This window comes from Chrysochloris asiatica, unplaced genomic scaffold (genome assembly GCF_000296735.1).
Source record: "Chrysochloris asiatica unplaced genomic scaffold, ChrAsi1.0 scaffold00013, whole genome shotgun sequence".
Taxonomy (NCBI): domain Eukaryota; kingdom Metazoa; phylum Chordata; class Mammalia; order Afrosoricida; family Chrysochloridae; genus Chrysochloris; species Chrysochloris asiatica.
In genome coordinates, this window is record NW_006408531.1 from 23573292 (window position 1) to 23600122 (window position 26831).

The following is a 26831-nucleotide window of genomic DNA, read 5'->3' on the forward strand; positions in this document are numbered from 1 at the left end:
TTTAGTCTAATAGCATTACTTCCAGTCTAATTAACAAGTATGAATGACATCATCAATAATCATCTGTTATGCAGAAGTACTGGACAGGTAGTTGAAAAAAATTTAACAATCTTTCAAAAACAGCTTGTAATCAACATCAGCTATGATAAATCTGGCAGAGATATGAAAGATCTAAAGAGATTTTTAGAAAGCAATATAATTGTAATGTTACTTATTTTAAGCACCAAATAGAGTATGGTGTTAAAATGGCATATAAATATAATTTTTTTTTTTTTAAATAAAAGATTGCTTATTTTTTTCCTTTGGTTTCTTTATGTGCTGTTAAATGCATGCTATTAATATTACATTTTGATTTTTATAAAGTGCCTAGTGCTACTGCTATGGGGTATCAGAAATGGCAATTAGAAACATTTTCTTAGTATCTATCTTTTTCAAAGACGTTTTTATAAAACTGATTAAGGTTGCATGTTAGGCACATAAGTATCAATTTGTCAATTTCAACATAACCCATCTCCTTTCACCTTTGCGATGTCAACATTTTATCATCCATTGTTTCAATAACTTTGATGCCTTCAAATAACATACTGCAATTTAGGAGAATACTTACTTCATCTTTAAATACCTTCCCGTGTTCTTCACACCCAGGTAAGCTCTGTATGAATTCTGATACCTGTCAAAAATATCAAAATACCCAGTTTAATTTTTTTTTTTTTTTTTTAAAGTCGGAATTTGAATGCTACAGTTCAAAATATTTAACTTAGGTTTTAGTAGTTCCCCTCAGCATGACCTTTTCTCTCGCACAATAAATAAAACTGACAAAAGACTAAACTACTTACTCAGGCACTCATAAGTCTGCTTCCTGACAAAGAAAATACAAAATACCTCATCTGTGCTCCATTTGGAAACTTTACTCGCGGGGATCCCAGCTACAGTTGGAAGAAGTTTGCTTTGCTGCTCCCAGCGCAAGGGCAGACATGGAATTGGAGACTTAAAGGAAAGGAAGACAGCTGACCGGCGCTGTGCCTGCTGCACCGTAGGTTCTTCCCGGGTACCTAGTCAATGACAACAAATGGGCATTCACTCTCTGGAAAGCAGCAACAAAAAGCTTCAAATACCAGGCATTGCCCAAAATAATGAGATTTACTTTTGTTGAAAGATAGTTACAGCATTCATTCCTTTTAGTATCATACTGAATAATTATAACTTTCTTTGCCTTTACTAAAGGTCACTATAAGAAAACAACTTGTACATTCACTGAAATGTCTGCGACATCACCCATTGTTGGAATTCTATTTCACTATATGTCATTCCATGTTGCCTTTCTAATACTTCAAAGAAATTTACATCAGTTTTACTAGAAAGGTAAAAACAAAGTAAGTATCTGCCAACTATTTACCTTTATACTTACTTGTTCTATGTTTTACCTTTCTCATATCTGCAATCCATGTGAAATTTATTGCTCCATATGGAATGTAAGGATCAATATTGTTGATTTTTTTCCCAAACATTTGCCTGAACATCGTTTACTGAAAAGAGCACTCTTTTCCCAGCATAATGCATTGCCAGTTTGATCATAAACATAAATGTGGAGTGCTCCCAGAGTCTCCATTCTGTTCCTCTGGTCTCTGCAGCAATACAGAGGCTTTACTACTATCACACTGTCTACGCCCTGATGCTTATGGCCAAGGTTGTGATCACTGTGGCTCTTCTTAGCCCTTTGCATTTCCAAATATATTTTAGAATCAGCTTACACATATATCCATAGATGCACTTTTAACATATATACATGTATGGTAGTTGTGTGCAGTCAAGTCGGTTCTGACTCATAGCAACCCTGTGTAGGGTTGTCAAGGTTGTAAATCTTTATCAGAGCAGAAAGCCTCATCATTCTCCTGCAGAGCTTCTGATGGATTTGAATTGCATAGTAACTCTGTAGGAAAGTAGAGGACTGTAAACAATAAAGCCCACCATCTGCTCCTCAGGAAAAAGATAACAATATGTATACACACATACATGCATACATACATACATATATGGCAGGATCATGACTGGGATTACCAGTGACCACAGCTCATTTTGGGAGCCCTGGTGTCACAGCAGCTAAGCACTCAGCTGATAACCAAAAAAGTCAAGAGGTTCTAACCCAGCAGCTTCTTATCTGTCAGTATGGCCTTCTATGTCGGCTTGTATGTTGCTGTGATGCTCGGAGCTGTATGACTGGTGTTTCAAATATAGTGGACAGATTTCAGCAGAGCTTCCAGACTGAGACCTGATTAGGAAGAAGGAATAGGAAGTCCACTTCTGAGAGGTTAGTCACTGAAAACCATAAAGAAGAGAAGCGAATACCGTCTGATACAGTGCCAGAAGATGAGTGCTTCAGATTAGAAGGCACTCAAAATACAACTGTGGAAGAGCAGTATCCTTGACCTTAATGATGTGGCGGCAGCAAGTTTTCAGAACCTTCATTTGCTGATGGGGCACAAATCAAAATGAGAAGAAACAGCTATAAACATCCATAGATAATCAGAATACGGAACGTATAAAATATAAACCTAGGAAAATTGGAAGTCATCAAAAATGCAATGGAATACTTAAAGACTGATATCCTAGGTGTCAGTGAGCCCAAATGAACTGGCAATGGCCATTTTGAACAGGATCATCTCATGGTTTACTATGCTGGGATGATGATAAATCCAAGAGGAGTAGTGTGGCATTCATCATCAAAAAAGAACATTTTAAGATCTATCTTGAAATACAATGCTGTTATGCTGTCTGTGATAGGATAATATCTAAACACCTGCATGGAAGACTAGTTAATACAGCAATTATTCAAATTTACACACTAACTAGTAAAGTCAATGATGAAGAAATTCTACCAAATTCTTCAGTCTGAAATTGATCAAACATACAACTAAGATACACTGATAATTACTGGAGATTAGAATGCCAAAGCTGGAAACAAAGAAGAAGGTTGGGAAGTTAGAAAATATGGACTTTGTGACAGAAATTAAGCTGGAGGTAGTAAGATAGTTTTATAAGGCCAATAAACTATTTATTGAAAATACCTTTCAACAACATAAACTATGACTATACACATGGACCTCAACAGATGGGATAGACAGGAATCAAACTAACTACATCTATATGAAGAGATGGTGGAACTCTGTATCATCACCCAAAACACAGAGCCAAACTGTGAAACAAGCCATCAATTGTTCAGATGCAAATTTGGGTTGAAACTGGAAAAAAATTTAAAACAAGTCCACCAGAGTCAATATATGACCTTGTGTATATCCCACCTGAACTAGAGACCATCTCAAGAACAGATCTGATGCACTGAACACTAATGACCGAAGACCATAGGAGTTATGGGATGACATCAAGAGCATCATCCAAGAAAGCAAAAGATCATTAAAAAGAGAAGAAAGAAAGAAAAGACCAAAGTAGATTTTAGAAGGGACTCTGAAACTTGCTCTTGAACATAGAGAACACAGACGAGATGAATCGACTGGGAGAAATGATAAAGTAAAGGGCAGCTCCAGATGATAAAGTCAAATATTATAATGAAATGTGCAAAGACCTAAAATTAGGAAACCAAAAGGGAAACAGATGCTCAGTATTCTCAAGCTGAAAAATCGGAAGAAAAAAATTCAAGTCTTAGATTGAAACATTGAAGGATTCTATGGGCATGAGTCCTGGTGTAGGATAAGCAATGGAATACTAACAACCCTAAACAGGGTCACTATGAGTTGGAATCAACTCAACGGCACTTAACAAAAACAATGGGCAATGTATTGAATGATGCAGGAAATATCAAAAGAAGATGGAAGGAATACATAAAGCCACTGTACCAAAATGAATTGGTCAACATTCAACCATTTTAGGGGGTAGCCGGTGATCAAGAACCAATGGTATTGAAGGAAGAAATCCAAGCTGTACTGAAGACATAAGCAAAAAAACAATGCTCCAGAAATTTATGGAATACCAATGGATATGTTTCACAAGCTGATGTATGTTGGAAGCACTCACTACTCTAAGTCAAGAATATTGGAGGACAGATAACTCATCAACCCACTGCAAGATATTCATCTTTATGCTCCTTTAAAAGAAAGGTGATTCTATAGAATGTGAGAATTGTAGAACAACATCACTAGTATGACACACAAGTAAAGTTGTGCTTCCAGAAATTCAAGCTGGAATCAGATGAGGACATGAAATGAGTGTGATCATTGTGGATGTCAGGTGGATATTTTCTGAAATCAGAAAACACCAGAAACAGGTTTACTTGTGTTTTATTGACTATGCAGCAAAGGTGTGGATCATTAACAAACTATGGATGACACTGTGAAGAATGGAAATGCCAGAACCCTTAATTGTGCTCATGCAGAACCTGTATATAGACAGACCAAGAGGCAACTGTCAGAACAGAACAAGAAGATATTACATAATTTTAAATCATGACAGGTATGTGTCAGAGTTGTCTTCTTTTACTATACTTATTCAATCTTGTGCTGAGCAAATAATCCAAGAAGATGGATTATATGAAGGAGAACACAGTGCCAGGATTGGAGGAAGTCTCATTAACAACCTGTGATATGCAGATGACATAACCTTGCTTGCTGAGAGTGTAGAGGATTTGAAGTACTTACTTATGAAGATCAAAAAATACAGTCTTCAGTATAGATTACCATTCCATTTAAAGACAACAAAAAGCCTCACAGCAGGGCTAAGAAACATCATTATAAACAGAGAAAAGACAGATTTATCTCACTTGAATCCACCATCAATATTCATGGGCATAGCAGTCAAGAAACCAAGGATGTATTACACTGTGCAAATCTGCTGCAAAAGATCTCTTTAAACTGTTAAAGAGAAAAGATTTTACTTTGAGGAATAAGATGCACCTGACCCAATTAGTATTTTCAATTGCCTCATATGCAAGTGAAAGTTGGACAATGAATAAGCAAGACTGGGAAAGAACTGATGCATATGAATTATGGAGTTGGCGAGGAATACAGAAAAGTATCATGGTCTGCCAGAAGAACAAACACATTTGTCTTGGGGAAAGTACAATCAGAATGTACCTTAGAAACCAGGATGGCAAGAGTTCTCAAATACTTTGGACATGTTATCAGGAGGGACCACTCCCCTCGAAAAGGACATTATGTTTGGTGAAGAACATTAAAAACAAAGAAGACCTTCCCCCACCCCCACAACCCAGGAAGCCAGAGTAACACAGTAGCTGTAACAATGGGCTCAACCTTAACAAGAATGTAAGGATGAAGCAGTGTTTGTTCTGTTATGCGTAGGGTCCGCATGAGCTGGAGTGGACTCAAAGGCACCTAACAACAATAGGGCTGTTATGAGTTGGGATCAACTTGATGATAAAAGGTTTCTTTTTAGTTTTATACAACAATTTAAGAAAGTCTAGTGGTGCAATGGCTACTACTGGGACTGGTGATTGGAACCCACTCAATGGCTCTGGGAGAGAAAGACCTGGTAATGTACTCCCACAGACATTAATCCAACGCCATCAAGTCGATTCTGACTCATAGCAACTCTATATAAGGTTCCTGTGACTGTAAATCTTTATGGGAGCAGACAGTATGGTGGTCAGCAGCATAACGCCTAACTCAGAGTGCCACCAGGGCTCCTTAAACACTATGGGGCAGTTTTACTGTCACGTGGGACTGCTATGAGTTGCAACAACAGATGAATTTCTTGATAAAAGGCCATTTCAAAATAACAAATCTTCCTGTTAAAGAACAACGTATATCACTCACTTTACCTGAGTTTTCTTTAATCCTTATTAATGTTTTGTGATTTTTATGTAGAGGTCACTTGCTAAAAGTATTCCTATCTAGCTGGTATTTTCTGTTACTATTATTAACAGGGTTTAAAAAATTCACTTCCTACTGTTATGCTGTTAGAGTCCTAATAACTCTTCTCTTAAACTAGCCTACTTTAAATTTTGAATTGTTCTACATGTTAGAAAGTCACTGTGCTAAGTCAAAATTCTAGTGTATTATTGTTGTTGTTAGGTGCCATCGAGTCAGAACCGACTCATAGCGACCCCATGCACAGCAGAACAAAACAAAGTCCAATCCTGGGCCAAACTCACTACCCTTGCCACATCTGACACCATCAATGATGCCACCTAGCCGATCCATCTTGTTGGGGGTCTTCCTCCTTTTCTCCGACCCTCCATTTTACCAACCATGATATCATATCCTTCTCTCCAGTGACTAGTCCCTCCTGACAATATGTCCAAAGTATGAGAGACAAACTTTGGCCATCTTGGCCCTAAGGAGCACTCTGGCTGCACTTTTTCCAAAACAGATCTATTGGTTCTTTTGGCAGCCCATGGCACTTTTAGTATTCTCCTCCAACACTATAACTCAAAGGCATCAATTCCTCTATGATTTTCCTTATTCACTGTCCAACTTTTGCATCCATATGAGGATATTGAAAATACCATGGCTTGGGTCAGGCACACCTTAGTCCTCAAGCTGACATCTTTACTTTTCAACACTTTAATAAGTTCCTGTGCAGCAGATTTGCCTACTGCAATACGTCGTCTGATCTCTTGACTGCTGCTTCCGTAAGTGTTGATAGTTGATCCAAGAAGAATAAAGTCATTGACAACTTATATCTTTTCTCCGTTGCTAAGAATGTTGTTTATTGGTTCAGCGGTGAGGATTTTTGTTTTCTTGACATTGAGATGTAATCCATACCGAAGGCTGTGCTCTTTGATCATCATTAGTACATGTTTTAAGTCCTCTTCACTTTTAGCAAGCAAGGTCGTATCATCTGCATATCACAGGTTGTTAATGAGTCTTCTTCCAATCCTGATGCCATGTTTTTCTTCATAAACCCAGCATCTCATATTATTTGCTCAGTATACAGGGTGAATAAGTATGGTGAAAGAACACAACCTTGCTGCACACCTAATTTTAAACCAGTCAGTGTTCCCATGCTCTGTTCGAACAACTGCTTCTTGGTCCAGGTACAGATTCCTCATGAGTACAATGAAGTGTTCTGGAATACTCATACTTCTCAATGTAGTCCATAGCTTTTCATGATCCACACAATCGAAAGCCTTTGTGTAGTCAATAAAGCATAGGTAAACATCTTTCTGATAATTCTCTGCTTTCAGCCAAGTTCCATCGGACATCAGCAATGATATCTCTTGTTCCACGGCCTCTTCTGAATCCAGTTTGAACCTCTGGAAGTTCTCTATCAATGTATGATTGTAGCCGTTTCTGTATTACCTTTAGCAATTTACTCGCTTGAGATATCAAAGAGATTGTCCGATGATTTCCACATTCCATTGGGTCACCTCTCCTTTGGAATGGGCACAAATATGGATCTCTTCCAATCAGTCGGCCAGATAGTTGTTTTCCAAATTTCTTGGCAGAGATGAGTGAGTGCCTCCCGTACCGCCTCACTTTCTTGAAAGATTTCAAAATTTATTTCATCAATTCCTGGTGCCTTGTTCTTTGCCTTCAATGCACCTTGGACTTCCTCCCTGAGTATCATTGGCTCTTGATCATATGGCACCTCTTGAAATGGTTGAACATTAACCATTTCCTTTTGGTACAATGACTCTGTATTCCTTCCATCCTCTCTTGATGCATTCTGCATCATTCAATAATTTGCCCACAGAATCTTTCAATAACTTAAGTCGAGGCTTGAATTTTTTTCTTCAGTTCCCCCAGCTTGAGAAATGCTGAGTGTGTTTTTACTTTTTGGTTTTCTGATTCCAAATTTTTGCATATTTTATTATAATATTTGGCTTTATCTTTTCGAGCTGATCTTTGAAATTTTTTGTTCAGCTCTTGGACCTCCCTCATTTCTTCCAAATATTTGCTTTAGCATCTCTACGCTGGAGAGCAAGTTTCAGAGTCTCTTCTGACATCCATTTTGACCTTTTCCTTTTTCTTGTCCTGACTTTTTGCTCTCTTCACCTATGATGTTCTTGAGGTCATACCACAATTCTTCTGGTCTTTGGTCTTTAGTGTTTAATGTATCAAATTTGTTCTTCAGATGATCTCTAAATTCACGTGGGATAAATTCAAGGTCATATTTTGGCTCTTGTGGACTTGTTTTCATTTTCTTCAGTTTCAGTTTGAATTTGCATGAGTAATTGATGGTCTGTTCCACAGTCTGCCACTGGCCTTGTTTTCACTGATGTATGGAGCTTTTCCATCTTCTCTTTCCACAGATGTAGTCAATTTGATTTCTGTGTGTTCCATCTGGCAAGGCCCATGTGTATAGTTGTCTGTTATACTGTCTAAAAAAGGTATTTGAAATAAACAAATCATTGGTTTTGCAGAATTCTATCATGTGTTCTCCAGCATCATTTCTATCACCCAGACCATATTTTCCAACTACTGGTCCTTCCTCTTTGCTCCCAACCTTTGCATTCCAATCACCAGTAATGAGCAGTATATCTTGATTGCATGTTTGATCGATTTCAGATTGAAGATGTTGGTAAAATTCTTCTATTTCATCCTCACTGGCTTTAGTGGTTGGTGCATAAATTTGAATAATAGTGGTAATAATTGGGCTTCCCTGTAGGCGCATGGATATTATCCTATCACTTACAGCATTGTACCTCATGACTGATCTGGACATGTTCTTTTTGATGATGAATGCAACACCATTCCTTTTCAATTTTTCATTCCCTGCATAGTAAACCATGTGGTTGTCAGATTCAAAATGGCCAATACCAGTCCATTTCAACTTACTAATGCCTAAGATATCCATGTTTATGCATTCCATTTCATTTTTGACAACTTCCAATTTTCCCAGATTCATACTTCGTACATTCCATGTTCCGATTTTCAATGGATGTTTACAGTAGTTTCTCTTCATTTTGAGTTGTGCCCCACCAGCAAATGAAGGTTCTGTGGGCTTTTCTCCCACCAGCTTAACTCCATTCACATCATCATGGTCAACTCTACTTTGAGGAGGCATCTCTTCCCCAGTTGCATTTTGAGTGCCTTCCAACCTGAAGGGCTCAATTTCCAGCCTTGTATCTGACAGTGTATCTGTGCTATTCATAAGGTTTTCAGTGACTAACGATTCGGAAGTAGTTCATCACTTTTTCTTCCTAGTCTATCTTTGTCTGGAAGCTCATCTGAAACCTATCCACCATGGGTGACCCTGATGGTTATTTAAAATACTGGTGGCATAGCCCTCAGAATCACAGCAAGTCAAGCCACCACAGCATGACAGACCCTGTTTGGTTTTATGTCAAAACTGTCACTTTAAATTTCGTTATCAATCCTGATACAATGAAGATGTTCTCTACCAAGATGGCAGCTCCAGGAATAGCTGAGCATCTTGAATTAGAAAACAATGGATTTCTTGATTCTCCTACAAATTTCCCTAGCTGTAAGCCCTCCAATCTGCCAAATATTCCTTTATATGTGTTTCAGAGTTCCAGCACCATCCCCTGAGCCTGCTTGGTCTGGTATTCTGTGTTGTTATTGATGGAGCTCCTCACTGCACGTCTACCTGATCTGCCATCTTGATTGTATCTAGTGTATGCTCCCCAGGAAACATTTAATTCTTTAAATACATATATTTCTTCATGGTCCCCTTTTCCATATTTTAGTAAACCAATGTTATACTTAACAAGTACAAAAATGTTATATAATCAGTTTTAAAGTTTTAGATGTTCATATTTATTGATATCTATTATGAGCCAAGTATTATAAATAAGTAGTTTGTTTTTAATATTCTTTTAAAATTGTTCAGAGTTCAAGATACTTTTAACAGACATATGTAGTAATTTAAAAACATTTAACCTTAGATGTTCTCAATAATTCAGCAATTATCTGAAACACTTTGCATTTATAAATATTTCATGAGATGATATGATTTCCAATTCCACAACAGAGTAAACATTTAAAATATTTCATATTAATGTGTGTCACTAATTAAAATAATCATCACAATGTCCCAGTGATGTGGGTTCTATGACCATTTTCTGTAGGTGGAAACTAAGGCACAGAGAGGTTGAGAGCTTTCCCCAGGACCATACTCACAGCTAGAAAGTGGGAGAGCTGAGACACAAACAAAGGAAGGAACATAACCTCTCCACTAACCAAGGAGGAAGCCTCGGTCTAAGACCAAAACACGACCCTGATGACAAAATCTTTATATAGCAGTTTTCTACCCTTTCAAACCAACAGAAATATTTTTAAAGCATCAAATTCTTCAAAGCACTTACTATGTGCCAGGCACAGTTCTAAACAAGCTACAAATTGTGACTGTACTTAATTCTTATTTCAACATTATGAAGACATTACCACTACCCTTTCTCCTGGATAAATAAAAAAAAAACAAAACAGCAACACTGAGAAGTATTCAGTAATACCTCCCAGGTCACAAGCCAACAGGTGTCAATCTAGGATTCAAACCTAGGGAGCCTAGCTCCGGAGCCAATGCTCTTAACCACTTGTGAAGTTGTTAAATGCCGTAGAATTGGTTCCGACTCATAGCGATCCTGTATAGGGTTTCCAAGGAGCGGCTGGTGAGTTTGAACCACTGACCTGGAAGTTCAAATTGACCTTTCGGTCTAATGCTTACCCTACAGTGTCACACCAAGACTCTTAACCACTACACAATTCTATATTAAACACCCAAGAATAGGCTGAAGATAGCAGATATAATTTTTAAATTGATCACAAATTACTGCTTTAATAAAATCCTGTAAGATATGGGAATCAAGGCATCACTTATGAAATAGGCCATTATAAGCAAATCGACATTAGGCTTCATTCTCGAATCCTATGTAGTAGTCGTTCAAACATAAAAAATGCCTTTGAAAAGCAAGATCTTCAAGGACAATCATTAATATCAGAACCAGTTTGTCGTTTTCTAATAATTAAGAAATAATGTGAATTATAAATGCAATCTATACTATGACTAGTAATCATTATGATTTCAGTGCTTAATAAAACCACTGTAATTAAACCCAATGAAATGGATTGACAATGTGGCAGCATCAGTGGGCTCAAACATGACAATTGTGAGGACGACATAGGATTGGGAAGTATTTTACTCTGTTGTGCACAGGGTCACTATGGGTCAGAACCAACTCAATGGCCCCTAACAATAATAGTCCTTTCAAAGCAAAGACGTAAGAGTTTTTCCAATACGACTTAAAACGTGTGTTTTAAGAAGAAAAGTGATTTTCTTTTCATTTTTGTAGTATTAGATTAAGATCCAGTTAATCCTAACTGGATTTCAATACACAAGAAAGTTCTAAATTGAGTTTTAAATATAAGATGCATATGAACCCAGCAATACCAGAGAAAATGGATGACTAAACAGAATGTCTTACCAACCGTTCTATAGACTATTATGTAGCTATGTGTGAGTCAGCGACATATTGGCTACAGCAGAACACAAATTACAATAAATTATATATTTATGAACGATAAAGTATATTGCCTGCTCAGAAGAATAAATCAACCAAAGGTAGTTTGTCTTTAATATCAAAGTGACCGCTGTACTCTAGCTAAGATTTTTGGTTGCTGAGTACTAATGATAAACACCCATCAATAGGAGAATAATATGGCTACCTCTCGTTTCATGTGACGTCCTCATTTCACTTTCAGTCCTCTCTTCGATGTCTTCTTTGACAGGGACATCATCACCATGCTGGTATCTGAAAAAATATTTGCAAGAGTACCATTTTAAAGAATGGTTTGACATTGCAAATCAAAACCTGTGCAAATATAAAATATAAAAAAGGATATGTGATTCTACTAAGAAGGCAATTAATGCGAAAAAAACATCTGTAAGTGTCCATTTTCTTCAATCTCTTTTCATTTACTATTTCATGAAATTTTAAAACCTAGAATGATATTAAGATGAACTATTTTGGAAAAAGGATTCCTGGTATAGGATCAGCACTAGATTGCAAACCACAAACTGGGCAGTTCAAACCCACAGCTGCTCCTCGGAAGCCCTATATGGGGTTGCTACAAGTTGGAACCAATTAGACAGAACTTAACAACAACATTCTGGAAAAAATGACCTACTGAATAATTCAACTACACATTGGAACAAGTAAGTACTAGCAAGTCTACTTGTATTGCTTGATACACTTCAATTTGAAGGAAACAAAAAAACAAAAAACAGTTTTGAAAGTGAACACCATTTACTTAAGTCACCATGTATGAAGGGGCTTCAACAAATCCCTGCCAACATTCCATTACCTTTTTTGAGTCCATCTGTTCCAGAATATTTTGAAGCACTCTCATACTACTCAGAACCAGGATTTGGTTTTGAAGCTGAGACGGGCCCAGGTGAATCAATTCCACTTCTAGCTTAATCAGGTGAAATCCAGGGGCTGATGTGATTCTACCTCTCTCTGATCAGGGATGACCTCAGGCTAAACTAAACATGCCAGGGATGCTTTAATTGGTATGGACCCATTCTGGTCTTATATGCTAGAGATGAAAAGAACTTTAAAGGAACTAAATAAAGGCTGTATACGTTTCTTTAGAGCTCTATTTCTAGGATTTAAACATTATCAGCCTACTCTATTCCATCCTCAGTTTTGTCTGGATATATAGGCTATGACATCTTGTCTACACACTTTGGTGCCCTGAAATGATATTGATGGTTTTCTATCATTTTATATGTGTTACTAACTTTATAGATATATCCCAAAATCCTTGATAATCCATAAAACACTTCTGTAAAGTTTTAGGAACTGGGAAAATACATTAAACATAAAACATCTCAACAAAATCTATAAGTGCTATAGTTTTAACTCAAAAACTATGAACTGCCTTTACTTACTGTCCATTTGAAGATATAATAATCTAACATAATGATGCTAACACAGTAAGCATGCAATAAGTAAATGTTCATTGATTCCTTAGGAAGATCATTTCTAAGGATAAATGTGCAATTTCACTTGAACCTGAGTTCCTTGGCTCATTTCATACTGAATATCACTGTCAGAAAAGATGAGGAACACTTGCTGGTTTGTGACAGGGGAAAAATCAGTGTTATTAAGAAATAAAAATAGTTTATTTCCAAGAGAATTAAATACCTAAGGGAGTCCTTACTTCATGGAAAGGGAGGGGGGAAATGGAGCTAGAGTAAAAACAAATATAAGGAGACAACGGATAACTGGATAAATAACATTTGCTAAGGCTGAAACCTACCATTCACGCCTAGGAAACCTATATAGGGCCGCTCAGAGTCAGAAATGACAGAACTTGACAACAATAAGGTTATGATAGAAAATTTCATGTTCTCTGTAAAACAGTGCTGAAATTATACTTGGAACATTACAAGACAGCATAACTTAATATGTTAAATAGCTTATATGATCTTACAAACTCGTTTTCTATTAAACAGGAAATGTTTTTAAGATCAAGAATTCTATTCCAGCTCTCTCTTTCAGGTCCTCACTTCCAAGATGACAAAGAAAAGAAGAAACTACGGTTGTGGCAAAAAGAGCCGCAGCCACGTGCAGCCTATTCGCTGCAGGAACTGTGCCAGCTGCGTGCCCAAAGACAAGACCATTAAGAAGTTCTTAATTCGAAACATAGTGGAGGCCGCAGCTGTTAGGGATATTTCTGAAGCGAGTGTTTTTGATGCATACGTGCTCCCCAAGTTGTATGTGAAACTCCATTATGGTGTCAGCTGTGCCATTCACAGCAAGGTGGTCAGGCACCATTCTCGTGAAACTTGGAAGGACCAAACACCCCCACCCCGGTTTAGACCTGCAATGCTGCCCCTCAACCACCACCAAACCCATGTAAAGAATTGAGCCCTTAAAGTCCGATGTAAAACTAACCTGCAAGTAAATCAAATGAAAATTACACTTCCTTGTGTCATGTCAAAAGAAAAAAAAAGTATTCTATCCCAATAATTATTATTGTTGTCAATGAAAGAAAATATGCTTGCAGATGGCTAAATTAGTGTCTATTAGAAATAATCATACATGAAAGTAATACAACTTAAAACTGGCATTGCCCAGAGTCAAACAAAATCAGAAATTCATTGTGGATTTCCTAGCAGTTCTGCTGACTGGTTAAAAGAAAAGATAAACAGAAAATAGGGGACTAAACACCCAGCCTTTTTTGTGTATTTCAGTTATTGTGTATGATCAGTTATTGATCTGAAAATCAATAACTAACTTACAATTTTATAGTTTTAATGTGTGGCATGGTAGGCTAAGCACCATACTGCTAACTACAAAGTTGTGGTTCAAATCCACAAGTTGCTCCTTGGAAACCCTATATAGGGTTGCTATTGAGTTGGAACTGACTCACAGTACTGGTGTGGCACTGTAGGATAAGCATTGAACTTCTAACCGAAAGGTGGGCAGTTCAAACCCAATGGCCTCTCCTTGGAAACACTATACAGAGTTGCTCTGACTCAGAACTGACTTCATAGCACTTAATAACATTTTAATAAAGTAAGCTCTGATGTAATAATGATGTAAAACTTAAACATTTCGAGAGAAGTCCCTTTGCATTCTTATGCCCAAATAAAACTGTCAATGGTCTATTTCCTGAGATGTAAGAAAAAGACCATTTTCTAGGAGGAAACAAAGATACACATGGAAAATAAAACCTTTGACCCAGGAAATTTCTTCATGCCTTACTCGGCCATAACACTCACCTCCAAATAGAAGCAAAATGCAAGTTATTCACTTTATCACAGACAGATGTTCAATTTTCTCTTTCCTATTTTAATTAATAATGTTTCATTAAATTGTACCCACATAAACTTGGGACTATATAAACATTTTTTAACTTTTACCAAACACAATTCAGGTCAAAGACTCAATGAGAAATAATTTATTGAATGTTTTATTCCTGATTTATGCATTTCTTCTGCTAATTCCTTAAAATGAAAAGCGTGTAACACCCCCAGTTGCAGTTTTACACGCTTTTCTCTATAGCTAGCGACTCTGTGTGTATGTATGTGTGGTGTGTGTTAATCTGTGCAGTCTATTAGAACTCACCACTGCTGCTGATTCGATTCTGACTCATAGAGACTCTTCAGGACAAAGTAGCACTGCTTGCTAGGGTTTCTGAGGATAAATCTTTATAGAAGCAGCTGGCCACAAATTGGACAACAGTAAGGTTGAAACCAGTTTTGTTAGACTCCAGAGAGTAGGCGTGTGCTCACTTGCATTCATGGTATGCAGTCCCTGTATCATCCACGTTCCACTGAACCAATCCAGCATGCCCCCGAGAAAGGAGAAAAGGAAGTCAAAGAGCCCAAGATAGGAGAGGCAGCTGTAGGGAAGGAAAGGGCCAACATGGGAGGCATTCATACAGAGGGTTGGTGAACTTTAATGACAGACTGGAAAGATGAGATGGAGGCAAGGAAAGTTATCACAGAGACAATAAAATTCCTGCTTGGTTCCTTTTCCTGGAGAGAAGACTTAGTGTGCACTGTTTCCACTCCTCCTCCTATTCCTTAACACATGAAAATCTAACTTACACAACTATTTTCTGGAAGGAAACTGTTCTCTACGGACTCATCCTTGACTTACTCCACTGCCACTGAATCCAATACGATTCACAGCAACCCTGTAGGACAGAGTAGAGCTAGCTCTCAAGGGTTCAGAAGCGTCCAGCTTTATGGAAGCAGACTCATCTTTCTCCCACAGACTGGCTGGCGGGTCTGAACGTCTCTCTTTTCGGTTAGCAGCTCAATGCTTAATCCACTGTGCCTTCTATTAGAATTGTTATTGTTATTAAGTGCCGTCTACTGGTTCTGACTCACAGCGAATATGTACAGCGTTTTCAAGAAGCGGTTGGCGAGTTTGAACCACTGATCCTGTGGTTAAACCGACCTTGTGCTTTATCCTATTAGAATAGGTATTATGAATCAAATGGGTGAGTAGAACCACTGAAGAAAACAGAATCCAACCAAGCACATACAGAAATGTGGAAACAGTCAATATCAGAAGTTGTTGTTGTTAAGTGCCATCGAATTGGTTCTGATTCTTAACGACCCTGTATCGGGCTTCCAAGGCTATGCAATCTGTGGCAGCAGAAAGCCTCATCTTTCTCCCATGGAGTGGCTTGTGGGCTCAAGCTGCTGACCTTGGAGTTGAAAGTCTAGTGCTTATCATACGGACACAACACTGTGGATCCTGGAGCAGTTGGTATTAAAAGTTATCAATTAGTCAAATGAAAATTCTAAGTTCACAGTATATTGTCTGATATAGTATTGGAATATGAAGTTCCTAGGATGGAACAAAACCCAATCCAACCCTGTTGCTGATGAGTCAATTCTGACTCCTAGGTTGTATACTATTTCTATAAGACCGACAAACAGAAAAATCAACAGTGCTTACTGTACAGAAACACTGTGTATACTGGAGCAGTTAATATTACAAGTTAGCATTCTTAAGAATATTCTAACAGTCATGAGTCAAAGACTGGCTGGGCTATTTACAAATCTATCTTTCAACTGTCCTTGGAAAAAGGATCTACTATTGTATCCACTGAAACTTAGAGTTTAAGTAACTTATCCAAGGTCATAAAACAAGTTACAGCACTTGTTAGGCTACCTGACACAAAAATCCACGATTAAATTCCATTATCCTTTGATTTTTACATGAATTCTTTTCCAGAACAAAGTATGGATCTTTGTTTTATGATCTTAAAGGGAACATGACTTCTTGTGCCATAACATGATTTTCAAATTCGTCTTTAATTGACATGGTAAGAAATAAAGAATCTGAATCATTCTTAATTTGTTCTTGTATTCTATTTAAAATAAATGTTTTTTCAATTGGGTAATTATTAATTTTCTATAAGGTTACGGATTTCATTATATTAATTCTGACTTAAAAGGTATTCTGAAGGTCATTTTTCCAAAAAGGTAAAAATGAAGCCCTTGATCAGAATTTCAACTCTTAGACAAAAAGTAATTTTAGCTACAAAGTTTTCCATTTACAGCTAAAATGATTATATCAGATTGTCAAAACTGTGATAATATTATAATATGCTCTGGAACACAATACAAGACAAGCTCCTTGGGAGATTTGTTTGAAAAAAGACAACTAGAAATATTGTGATGAAACATCTTAATAATATAATTGTACTCTAAATAAAAACGCCTTCAGCTACTCTTCTTTATCAACATTTTTCATTGCCAATACTTTCATTTAGGAAGGGGATACAGCCTGAAGCCACCATCCGTCAGTTTGTTCTACTACAGTGGCTTGTGTGTTCTATGATGCACCAGTATTTCAAATACGTAAGCCACCTTTATATTTCAAATACCAGTAAGATCACCCGTGGTAGACGGTTTCAGCAGAGCTTTCAGACTAAGACAGAATAGAAAGAAAGACAAAAAATGTTAAAAAAATTTATCAAATGAAAATTCTAAGTTCACAGTAGATTGTCTGATACAGTGTTGGAATATGAAGTTCCTAGGATGGAATCAAAGCCAACCCAACCTGTTGCTGACGAGGCAATTCTGACATTTATATAACACAGACAAGAAGATTAAAAAAAAAATTAACAGACCAACAAATATGACAGAGTAGAACTGTCCCATAGTATTATAGTATTTCCAAGGCTATAATCTTTATGAGGAGTCCTGATGTGGCGCTGTGGGCTAATGCGTCAGACTGCAAAGTCGTCTGAACTGCAAGGTTGGCGGTTCAAGCTCACCAGCTGCTCCTTGGAAACCCTATACAGGGTCACTATGGGTCGGAATCGACTCGATGGCACTTAACAACAATCTTTATGGAAGCAGATTGTCCCATTTTAACTTGCTGGTGGATCCAAACTACTGACCTTTTGGTTAGCAGTTGAGTGTTTAACCACTTCACCTACAGGGCTCCTTTCTAGGTTAGAAGGCACTTACAATCCACCAGGGTTGCAAGAATGGATTCAAGTCTACTAAAGCTCATGAAGATGGTGCCGGACCTGGCAAAGCTTCACTCTGCTATATGCAGGGGACTTTGACTTGGAGCTGACTTGATGACAACAATGTAGTTCTGGTATGGCACTGTAGGATAAGCACTGGACTGTTAACTGGGTTGGTGGTTTAAGCCCACCAGTTGCCTCTTAGAAAGCCGATCCAGGATCACCAAGAATTGGAACTGACTTGATTGCACTTAACAATCTCCCCCAGAAGATACACAGGAACAGTGAACTGATGTTGTTAAGTACTGCTGAGTCGGTTCCAACCCATAGCGACCTTGTATAGGGTTTCCGAGGAGGGATCGGTGGGTTTGAACCTCTGACCTTGCAGTCCAGCATATACCACAGCGTCATACCAGTACTCTAGACACAGTGAATATCAATATTGAAAAAGCAGCTCAGCCCAGGGGTTGCACAAATAGAAGTGAAGAAATCAGATTCAATTTTTAGTTCTGCTACTTACTAGTTCTACATGACCTTCAGCAAGTTACTTAAATTCCTCTAATTCTCAGATGTATCATTTGTAAAACAGGGACAATAAATTGTATACTTACCTCAAAGGGCATTTTGAGGTCTGAATAAAATAATGTATAGAATGTGCTAAGTACAGAGCCAATCACATAAAGTCACAGCTTGATAAACGGTTGCTATTAAGTTATTACTATTTAAGAATTACCTATATTTTAGGATAGAAGACTATACTAATACCTAGTTTCTCTAAGATACTGGTGGTTGTTTATGTGCCATGGAATTGGTTCTGACTCATAGCGATGCTGTATAGGGTTTCATGAGGCACGGAACAGCTGGTAGTTTTGAACTGCTGACCTTGTGGTTCTCAGCCCAATTTGTAACCATTATGCTACCAGAGCTTCTTTAAACACTGGTAGTCTTCAAGAAATAAAGTAGCTTATTGAGTTACAAATCCATTGTAAGAAGACCAACTCTGAGGTCAGACTGCCCTATCATCTAGGACTATTTGATTCTAGCAGTGTGACCTAAAATCCAGAGAGCTGTCCACATTTCTTCATTGGTAGACTGTTTTTGTTAGCTGCTGTTGAGTTGACAGCGATCCCATGTGTGAAAGAGTAGAACAGGTCCACAGTGTTTTCTTCTCTATAATTGTCAGAGAAGCAGATTACCAGATTTTTCCTTCTGATACCAATGGGTGGTTTGTTGTTGTTAAGTGATGTCAAGTTAGTTCCAACTCATAGCGACCCAGTATAGGGTTTCCTAGGAGTGACTGATGAATCTGAACTGCCGACCCTGTGGTTCAAGACAACCTTGAGTTTGAGTGCTTATCCTATCGCGCCACACCAGGGATATATATAATAAAAGCACCTATACTACATGAGGATTCCTGGTGTGGCACCATAGGATATGCACTGGACTACTCTGGTAGCGTAGTGGTTATGAATCGGGCTGCGAACCTTAAGGTCAGCGGTTTGAAACTACCAGTCGCTCCGCGGGAGAAAGATGAGGCTTTCTACTCCCGTAAAGATTTACACCCTCGGAAACCCTGTACAGGGTCGCTATGGGTCGGAACCAACTCGACGGCACTTAACAACAACAACAACAACTAACTGTAAGATTAGTGGTTTAAACCCAACAGCTGCAGTATCAGAAACCCTATACAGGGTCGCTATGACTCAGAACTGACTTGATGGTTCTCACCAACAATACTACCACAGAAGGTAGTTTATGTGAAGGCAGTACCAGTAGAGTACCTGGAATAGAGCAATTACTTTGGGGATTTTAAAATTTCGAATGACCAATTTATTTCAATACATCTTCAGCATGAATTCACATAGGATCATAGCAAAATCTTAAGAATACTTCTTAAGTTTCTAGTTAAAACACAGTGGAATCCACGCAAACGGAAAATGTATTCTTTGTGAGACAGAATTCTTTTCTCTCTGTAATTATTGTCATGGACTGGGTACCTTATTTATCTTGCTCCAATTATAGTTTATGGTAAACATTAGGGGAAGAAACATCAGAATAGTAATTAATTACATAGTAACGTAACATTTGAATACACACAACTGTATTTCTTCAAATCCGTTTATTTTTTCATTTAACAACAATCCCTAACCAATTAGGTTTCAAGCACTCTATTAAAAGCAATATTGAAAAAAAATGAAACAATAAACTACTTTGGTGCAATTAAGGAGTTACTGATTTCAGCCACTTCTGTAAATCCACTTCTGAAAATAGGCAGTGAAATAGTAAAAGCAGCTAAAATTACATGTGATACAGGTACATATGGAGCTTGGAATGAACAATTTCTATAATCTCAGCATCAGAGATGGCTCATTTTACTACATTGTTGTTGTTAAGGGCCATCGAGTTGGTTCCGACTGATAGCGACCCAGTATAGGGTTTCTGAGGAACAACTGATGAGTTTGAACCACCAACCCTTGGTTCAAACCGACCTTGCAGTCCTGTGCTTATCCTACAGTGCCACACCAGAAACAAGTAAAGGGTCCAGTTTTTAGTATGGCTTGGTTCTTGCTTAAAATAACCCTACCTTTTCTCTTCCCCTAATGCTTATTCTAATCTTATAGAGTTAGAATAGCCCTGGTGGCACAATGGTTAAGCATTCAGCTGCTAATCCAAAGGTTGGGGTTTGTAGGAGAAAGAGTGGGCCATCTGTGCCTGTAGTTTTATTACAAGCTTAGAACCCCCCCTGGGAAGTTCCACTCTGTCACATGGAGCATCACTATGAGTTACAATCAACTCTCTGGCACTTAATAACAACAATAAAAACTGATGTATTTGAGTTGCTGCATAGGAGAAGAATATGGAAAGTTGCTATGGACTGCCACTGAAGAACAAATCAATCTGTGCTGGAAGAAGTACAGCCATGATGCATCTTAGAAGACAGGATGACAAGACCTCATGCTTCAGACATGTGATAAAGAGGGACCAGTCCCTAGAGGAGACATGTTTGGTAAAGTGGAGGATCACTGAAAAAGAGGAAGACACCCAAAGAGATGGATTGACACAGTGGCAGCAGTAGTGGACTCAGGATTGTGTTGGGCACAGGGTCGCTACGAGTCAGAACCAACTTGAGGGCACCTAAACAACAACATAACAAATGTGTTTGTGAGGAAAAGGACTACACTGAATACATATGGTGGGTGCTACCAAGTAAAACTTCTCCCCCACAAAATGAATTAATTCACAGCTAATCCATCCTTTTATGAAATGAAAGGCACTGTAGGATAAGCACTGGACTGCGAAACCACAAGGTCAGCAGTTCAAACCAATCAGATGTTGCTTGGAAACACTGTAAGGGTCACTGAGTCAGAACTGACTCAACGGAACTTGACAACACCACCAACCACCAACGAGATATTTCAGTCCTGGTTGTTCTGCTTCCGGTAATCTAGCGTTCCTGACCTCCACACTCCATATCCCTCACCCCTCATCTTTGCTTTTGGGGAAATGTTGAGTGTCTGGTCTCAGATGATTTTTCTTTTCTTAAAGAAACACAGTACTCATGAATGGTGCTGTTTATTTCTTGATCCAATCTGCTATTTAGCTGAAGGGAATTCTCAGTAAAAGTTTAAAGGGTTCGTCTTAGGGGTCGGTTCATGTAGTTTATACCCGTTCTGGTTATCTTCCCCCTTTTATTTTCCTTTCTTTTTAGGAATTTGAGTTTTATCCTACATTTGTCTCCCATTCTAGCTGAGAATTGGAAAATAAAACCTGAGTATCATAAGAAGAGTCAGATTGCATGACTCTCTTACTGTTGTTGAGAAGAGAACAGATGTCATTGTTTTCCTAGGGTCTAAGAGTCTCCTGAGTCGGGAATTAGTGATATTCAAGGAGAGAAAATAAGATCCTGTTACAATATTGTTCCAACAACTTCACAGGCATCTTAACAATATAGTAACACAGTCACCTTTTCCTTACACCTTGAATGGTTGCCTTGCTGTCACAGCAGTTGGCATCAGAACTGTTGAGTTTTTAAGTAAATTTGAGGCTCTCTCAGGTACATACAGATTTGACTCAGATTTCCAAGAGTAGGAATATTCAAAATTGTCCCGAGTTCCTAATTCATACCAGGCATCCATCCCTCAACAGAAAAGTGGGCAAAGGCTTTAAAGCAGCCAGAGAATTCCTAGTTACTGAAATGACTTTCTCCAATTTTTAACACTAAGTCCTCAAGCCAAAATACTCTAGGAGGAAAACCAAAGTTCCTAATACTAATGAACTTCTTTAATCTTTTACAGCTTTGACTATAAATTCATTTTATCCTACTTGATATTATGTTGTTGTTAAGTGCTGTCGAGTCAACTCCGACCCATTAGCAATCCTGTCTAGGGTTTCCGAGGAGCAAGCTGGTGAGCTTGAACCACCAACTATGCAGTTCAACAGCTTTGCAGTCTGGCGCATTAACCCACAGCTCCAGACCAGGACTCCACTTGATATTATAGTTTGCAAAAAAAAATAGATGTATGTGTGCTTTAATTACATATTTTGTGTTAGGTGATTTTCCCCATGTGTTTAAATCCATCCACAAAACAAACCAAATGTTATAGTCACCTGACCCCACATGTGTCAGAACAGAACTGTATCCCATAGGCTTCCAATGGCTGTGACCTTCCAGCAGTAGATACCCAGGCCTATCTTTAGAGGCACCTCTGACTGGATGTAAGTCTGAGAGCTCAGTTATTTGCACCACCCAGGGGTTCCATTAGATACTCTACCTACTTAGTGGGGTCCTTTCTTACAGGATACAGATAGACTTGCTACGACTAACAAAATTAGAGTCATCCTGAAATCTAAATGAGATGGATGGCTGCGATTCTGGCAACAACTCTATATAATTTCAGAATAGAAACACTGGTCCTACAATCCGAGGAACCATTTCTAGGGCCTAGATAAAACTAAACAATGTTTTCATTCCATTTAGTTATCAGTAGGCATTTTTTACTTTGCAAGAGAATATAAGCATTTGGTAGAGATTTTAAAGACACTTTAGTGTGTTGTCATGGGTTAGAATTGACATGAAAAAGAATTGACTTTTTTTTAAAAAAAAAGGATTTAAAAAAAAAATCTTTTAGTGTGCTGTTTATGTGGTTATGTACAGGCAGGCATAAACAGTATAGGATGCTTAAAGCATTCCGTGATTTTTAACAAAGAACACCTAGTTTAAACACACAAGTACAAACAGCTATAGAACGGCTTCCTGAGAATAAGGCTATGTGGGATAGATGGACAATGCTCCTCAACCAATAATACGCTGCACATTGTGACCCCAGTGAAAAGCCTTTTCAGTCAACTGTGGCTTCCCAAGTCCGGTTTAGGATCACTTGCATCTGTTACTTGGGAGTGCTTGTTAAAAATGAAGGTGTTACTATGCCTGAATTAGGTTCTCTGGAGGTTGTGCCTCCAGAGCTGCATTTTAACGAACATCACAGATGATTTGGATCAAAACAAAGTGACATATAGAGGAATATGTATCTATATCTATACCTCTATCTAACTCATCCCATCCATCCATCCGTCCATCTACCTATCTATCTCCATACATATTCCTCATTCAATTGTAGTTGACATGTGGAGACTTAGGTACCTAGGAAAAGCGACCCTGCTAACTGTGTGAACCTCATCATCTCATGTCCAGGAGGACACTGAGGGCAGAGCTGAGCTGCCACTCTCCAGAGTGAGGAACACATCTCCTCCTTAGAAAAGGCATGAGGCACAGTGTGATGTATGAATGGAGAACTACAAAAGGATGCACACGCACCTTTTTATCTATTTATAGACATCTTTTATAGGAGTCCTGGTATAGCACTGTGGGTTAATGCACCAGACTGCAAAGCTGTTTGAACTGCAAGGTCGGTGGTTCAAGCTCATCAGCTGCTCCCCAGAAACCCTATACAGGGTCGCTATGGGTCAGAATCGACTCAATGGCACTAACAACAACAACAATCTATTTATAGACATCTGCTTATAGATACTGGAGAAAAGACTGAAGTTATCAAGGACTTCATTCTTCTTGAATCAACTATCAACACTCATGGAAGGAGCAATTAAGAAATCAAACGACGTACTGCATTAGGCAAATCTGCTATACAAGACTTTTTTTAAGTGTTGAAGAGCAAAGATGTCAGTTTGAGGACTAAGGTTCACCTGACCCAAGCCATGGTATTTTCAATAACCTCATAGGCATGCAAAAGCTGGATAGTGAATAAGGAAGACCGTAGAAGAATTGATGGCTTTGAGTTAGGGTGTTGGAGGAAACTACTGAAAGTACTATGGGCTGCCAAAAGAAAACCAACAGATCTGTGTTGGAAGAAGTACAGTCAGAGTGCCCCTTGGAGGCCAGGATGGCCAAACTTCATCTCTCATACTTCGGACATATTGTCAGGAGGGACCAGTCACTGATGAAGGATATCATGTTTGGTAAGGTGCAGGGTCAGAAAAAAAGAGGAAGAACCCCCCAGCGAGATGGACTGGCCAAGTGACAGTAACAATGAGCTTAAGCGTGGCAACAATTGTGAGGTTGGCCAAGAATCGGGCATTGTTTCGTTCTGTTGTGCATAGGATCGCTATGAGTCAGTATTGACTTGGTGGCACCTAACAACAGTGTAGAGATGCTAAAGCAAATGGAAGAAATGAGGACGTACAGAACAGAAAATTTCAAAGATCAGCTCGAGAAGATAAAGCCAAATATTACAATAAAATGTGCAAAGATCTGGATTCAGAAAACAACAACATAGACATTGGGGATTCAGTACTAATCTGACCACCCACCACTTGACACGTGTCTGTAGGAAAATTGATCCAGACACTCTGTAGGCCTAAGAACAGGCTCAAGGTGGGAGCCATCTTAATGTGGAACAGAGCCTCCTAGCCAGGATGCCTTGAATCCTAAACTGTAAGAGCTCTGAGATACTGAATCCTGTAGCCCTCCCAGTGGCCAAAATCCATGCATGTCTGGTCACCTGGGAACAGCACATCCACTTCCTTGGTAGGTCAAATGAATGTTATTTCAGTGAGATCATTTTCTATACGTACCAGGAAATTAAGCAGCATGGTTGTAGGGAAATCATGCCATAACTTGGTTATTTATCTCGATAAATGCCCCTTAGATATATGACAGGAGCGCGGTAGCTCCATACGATAAGCACTGGACTGGGAACCACAAGGTCTGTCTGTGGTTTGAGCATGCTAGCTGCTCCCACAAAGATTTGAAGCCTCTTGGAAACTCTACACAGGGTTGCTGGGAGTTGAAACCAACTCACCAGCACTTAAACACAACAACAAAGATAACTGATAGAAGCCCTGGTACCACAGTGGGTTACAAGCCTGTTCACTGCCAGGTCAACAGTTTGAATCTACCAGTCACTCCACTGGAGAAAGATGAGGCTTTCTGCTCCTGTAAAGACCTACAGCCTTGAAAACTCTATACAGGGTCACTACACATTGGAGCAGACTTGATGGTACACAACCACCAGCAGTAGCTATATGATACAGCACGGGGGAGGGAGGGAGAATATTACAAAGTTGAGAATGTAGGAGTTTTATCTGAACAAAAAGCAGGTTAAAGATCTACTGCTACTTCGGTTATATAACTGATATGTTTCCTTTGAAACGTCATGAACGATTCAAGGTCATCACTATACCTTGCTAAGTGCACACTTGTGTGTTGGGGGTCAAGGGTATCTCAGAGAAAAAAATGACATGCCCTCTGCCTTTAAGGAGCTAACCATCCTGCAAAGTATACTGACGTAGAAGAACATTTACACAAAAATGAAATGCAGCGTGAAAGCATACACTGAGGAATTCTATAAGCATATAGTGAGAGTCTGGAAGGTTATAGTCTAGGCAGAGGGCAACGGGACTGCGAGGAACAGAGGGGCTGAAGAATCAAGTTAAAAAAAGAACCTGATGGAAATGAAGCTGGAGAGTGGAGCTGGGACCAGGTAACAAAGGACTTTGTAGGCCAAGCTAAGTACCAGGGTCTTGATTCTTAGAGTAATAAGAATATGTTGGAAGGATTTTAGGTAGGGGGGCATACCCTAAAACAATTTTCTAAACACAGATTCCTAAGTTCTAGTACTAAAAATTCCAGTGGGTTGGGGAATGGACCCCCAATCCAAATTGCAAAGAGATCCCCAGAAAATCTGATGTGAAGTCAAGTTGGGTAATACTGTTAGGGAACATTAGTTGTCCACAAATGTATTTCAAACAGGTGACCTGTGACCTGACTTTTTATCTTGTAGAGTCTGAAAAGGATATAATTTTTTCTTGCACTGACGATTTATTCTGGCCCCTTTTAATAGTCATACTTTATATGAGTTCTTGGGTCTAAAACAATGCCAGCATGTTTCTCATTCTGGTTTCTGTCTGGCATTTGAAATAGTTAGCCAGTCAGTGCCTGACTGACCCATGTTCCCTGGCTGCTACCACTTTAGTACACGCGGGCTTGACTTCTGCTGTCTTACCCATACTTCTTTCCTTAGACTCTGGCTGCTTCACCTGCTGTGCAGCCAGTCAGATGTGCCAGGGAATGAGCGTGTCTATTAAAGGGATCACTGCATAGATAAAACCCTCAATAGATGGAATGACACAATGGGTTCAAACATGCAGTGAGTTATGAGGATGGTGCAGGACCACAGGGGTCACTTGGCATCAGAACCAACTTGACAGCACCTAATGTAGCAACATACACAATAAAAAACACATACTGTATATTTATATAAACTTATAGCATATATTTAAATATGAATGTGTAATTTACATTGTATAAACGGAAGCAGCCTTTAGTTCATGTGAGGATGCCCTGACTCCTAGATTACAAGTGCTATTAGACCCTGATCCGCATAGCCCTCCCTGGGGCTGCTGCCTTCACGTGAGCAGACTAGGGCAGCAGCC

The 26831-nt window shown here is 38.7% G+C and overlaps 1 protein-coding gene across 2 annotated transcripts in view; it reads right to left on the reverse strand.

Moving 5' to 3' along the window:
• The window catches only part of L3MBTL3 (l(3)mbt-like 3 (Drosophila)), a 146677-nt gene that overhangs the window by 6113 nt on the left and 113733 nt on the right, over nucleotides 1-26831 (reverse strand). For both annotated transcript variants that reach the window (XM_006834672.1, XM_006834673.1), the window contains 3 exons: nucleotides 11598-11683; nucleotides 883-1052; nucleotides 608-670 (listed from right to left, as the gene is read on the reverse strand). In XM_006834672.1, the coding sequence (XP_006834735.1) occupies nucleotides 608-670; nucleotides 883-1052; nucleotides 11598-11683 (319 nt within the window). The remainder of the gene's footprint in view (nucleotides 1-607; nucleotides 671-882; nucleotides 1053-11597; nucleotides 11684-26831) is intronic.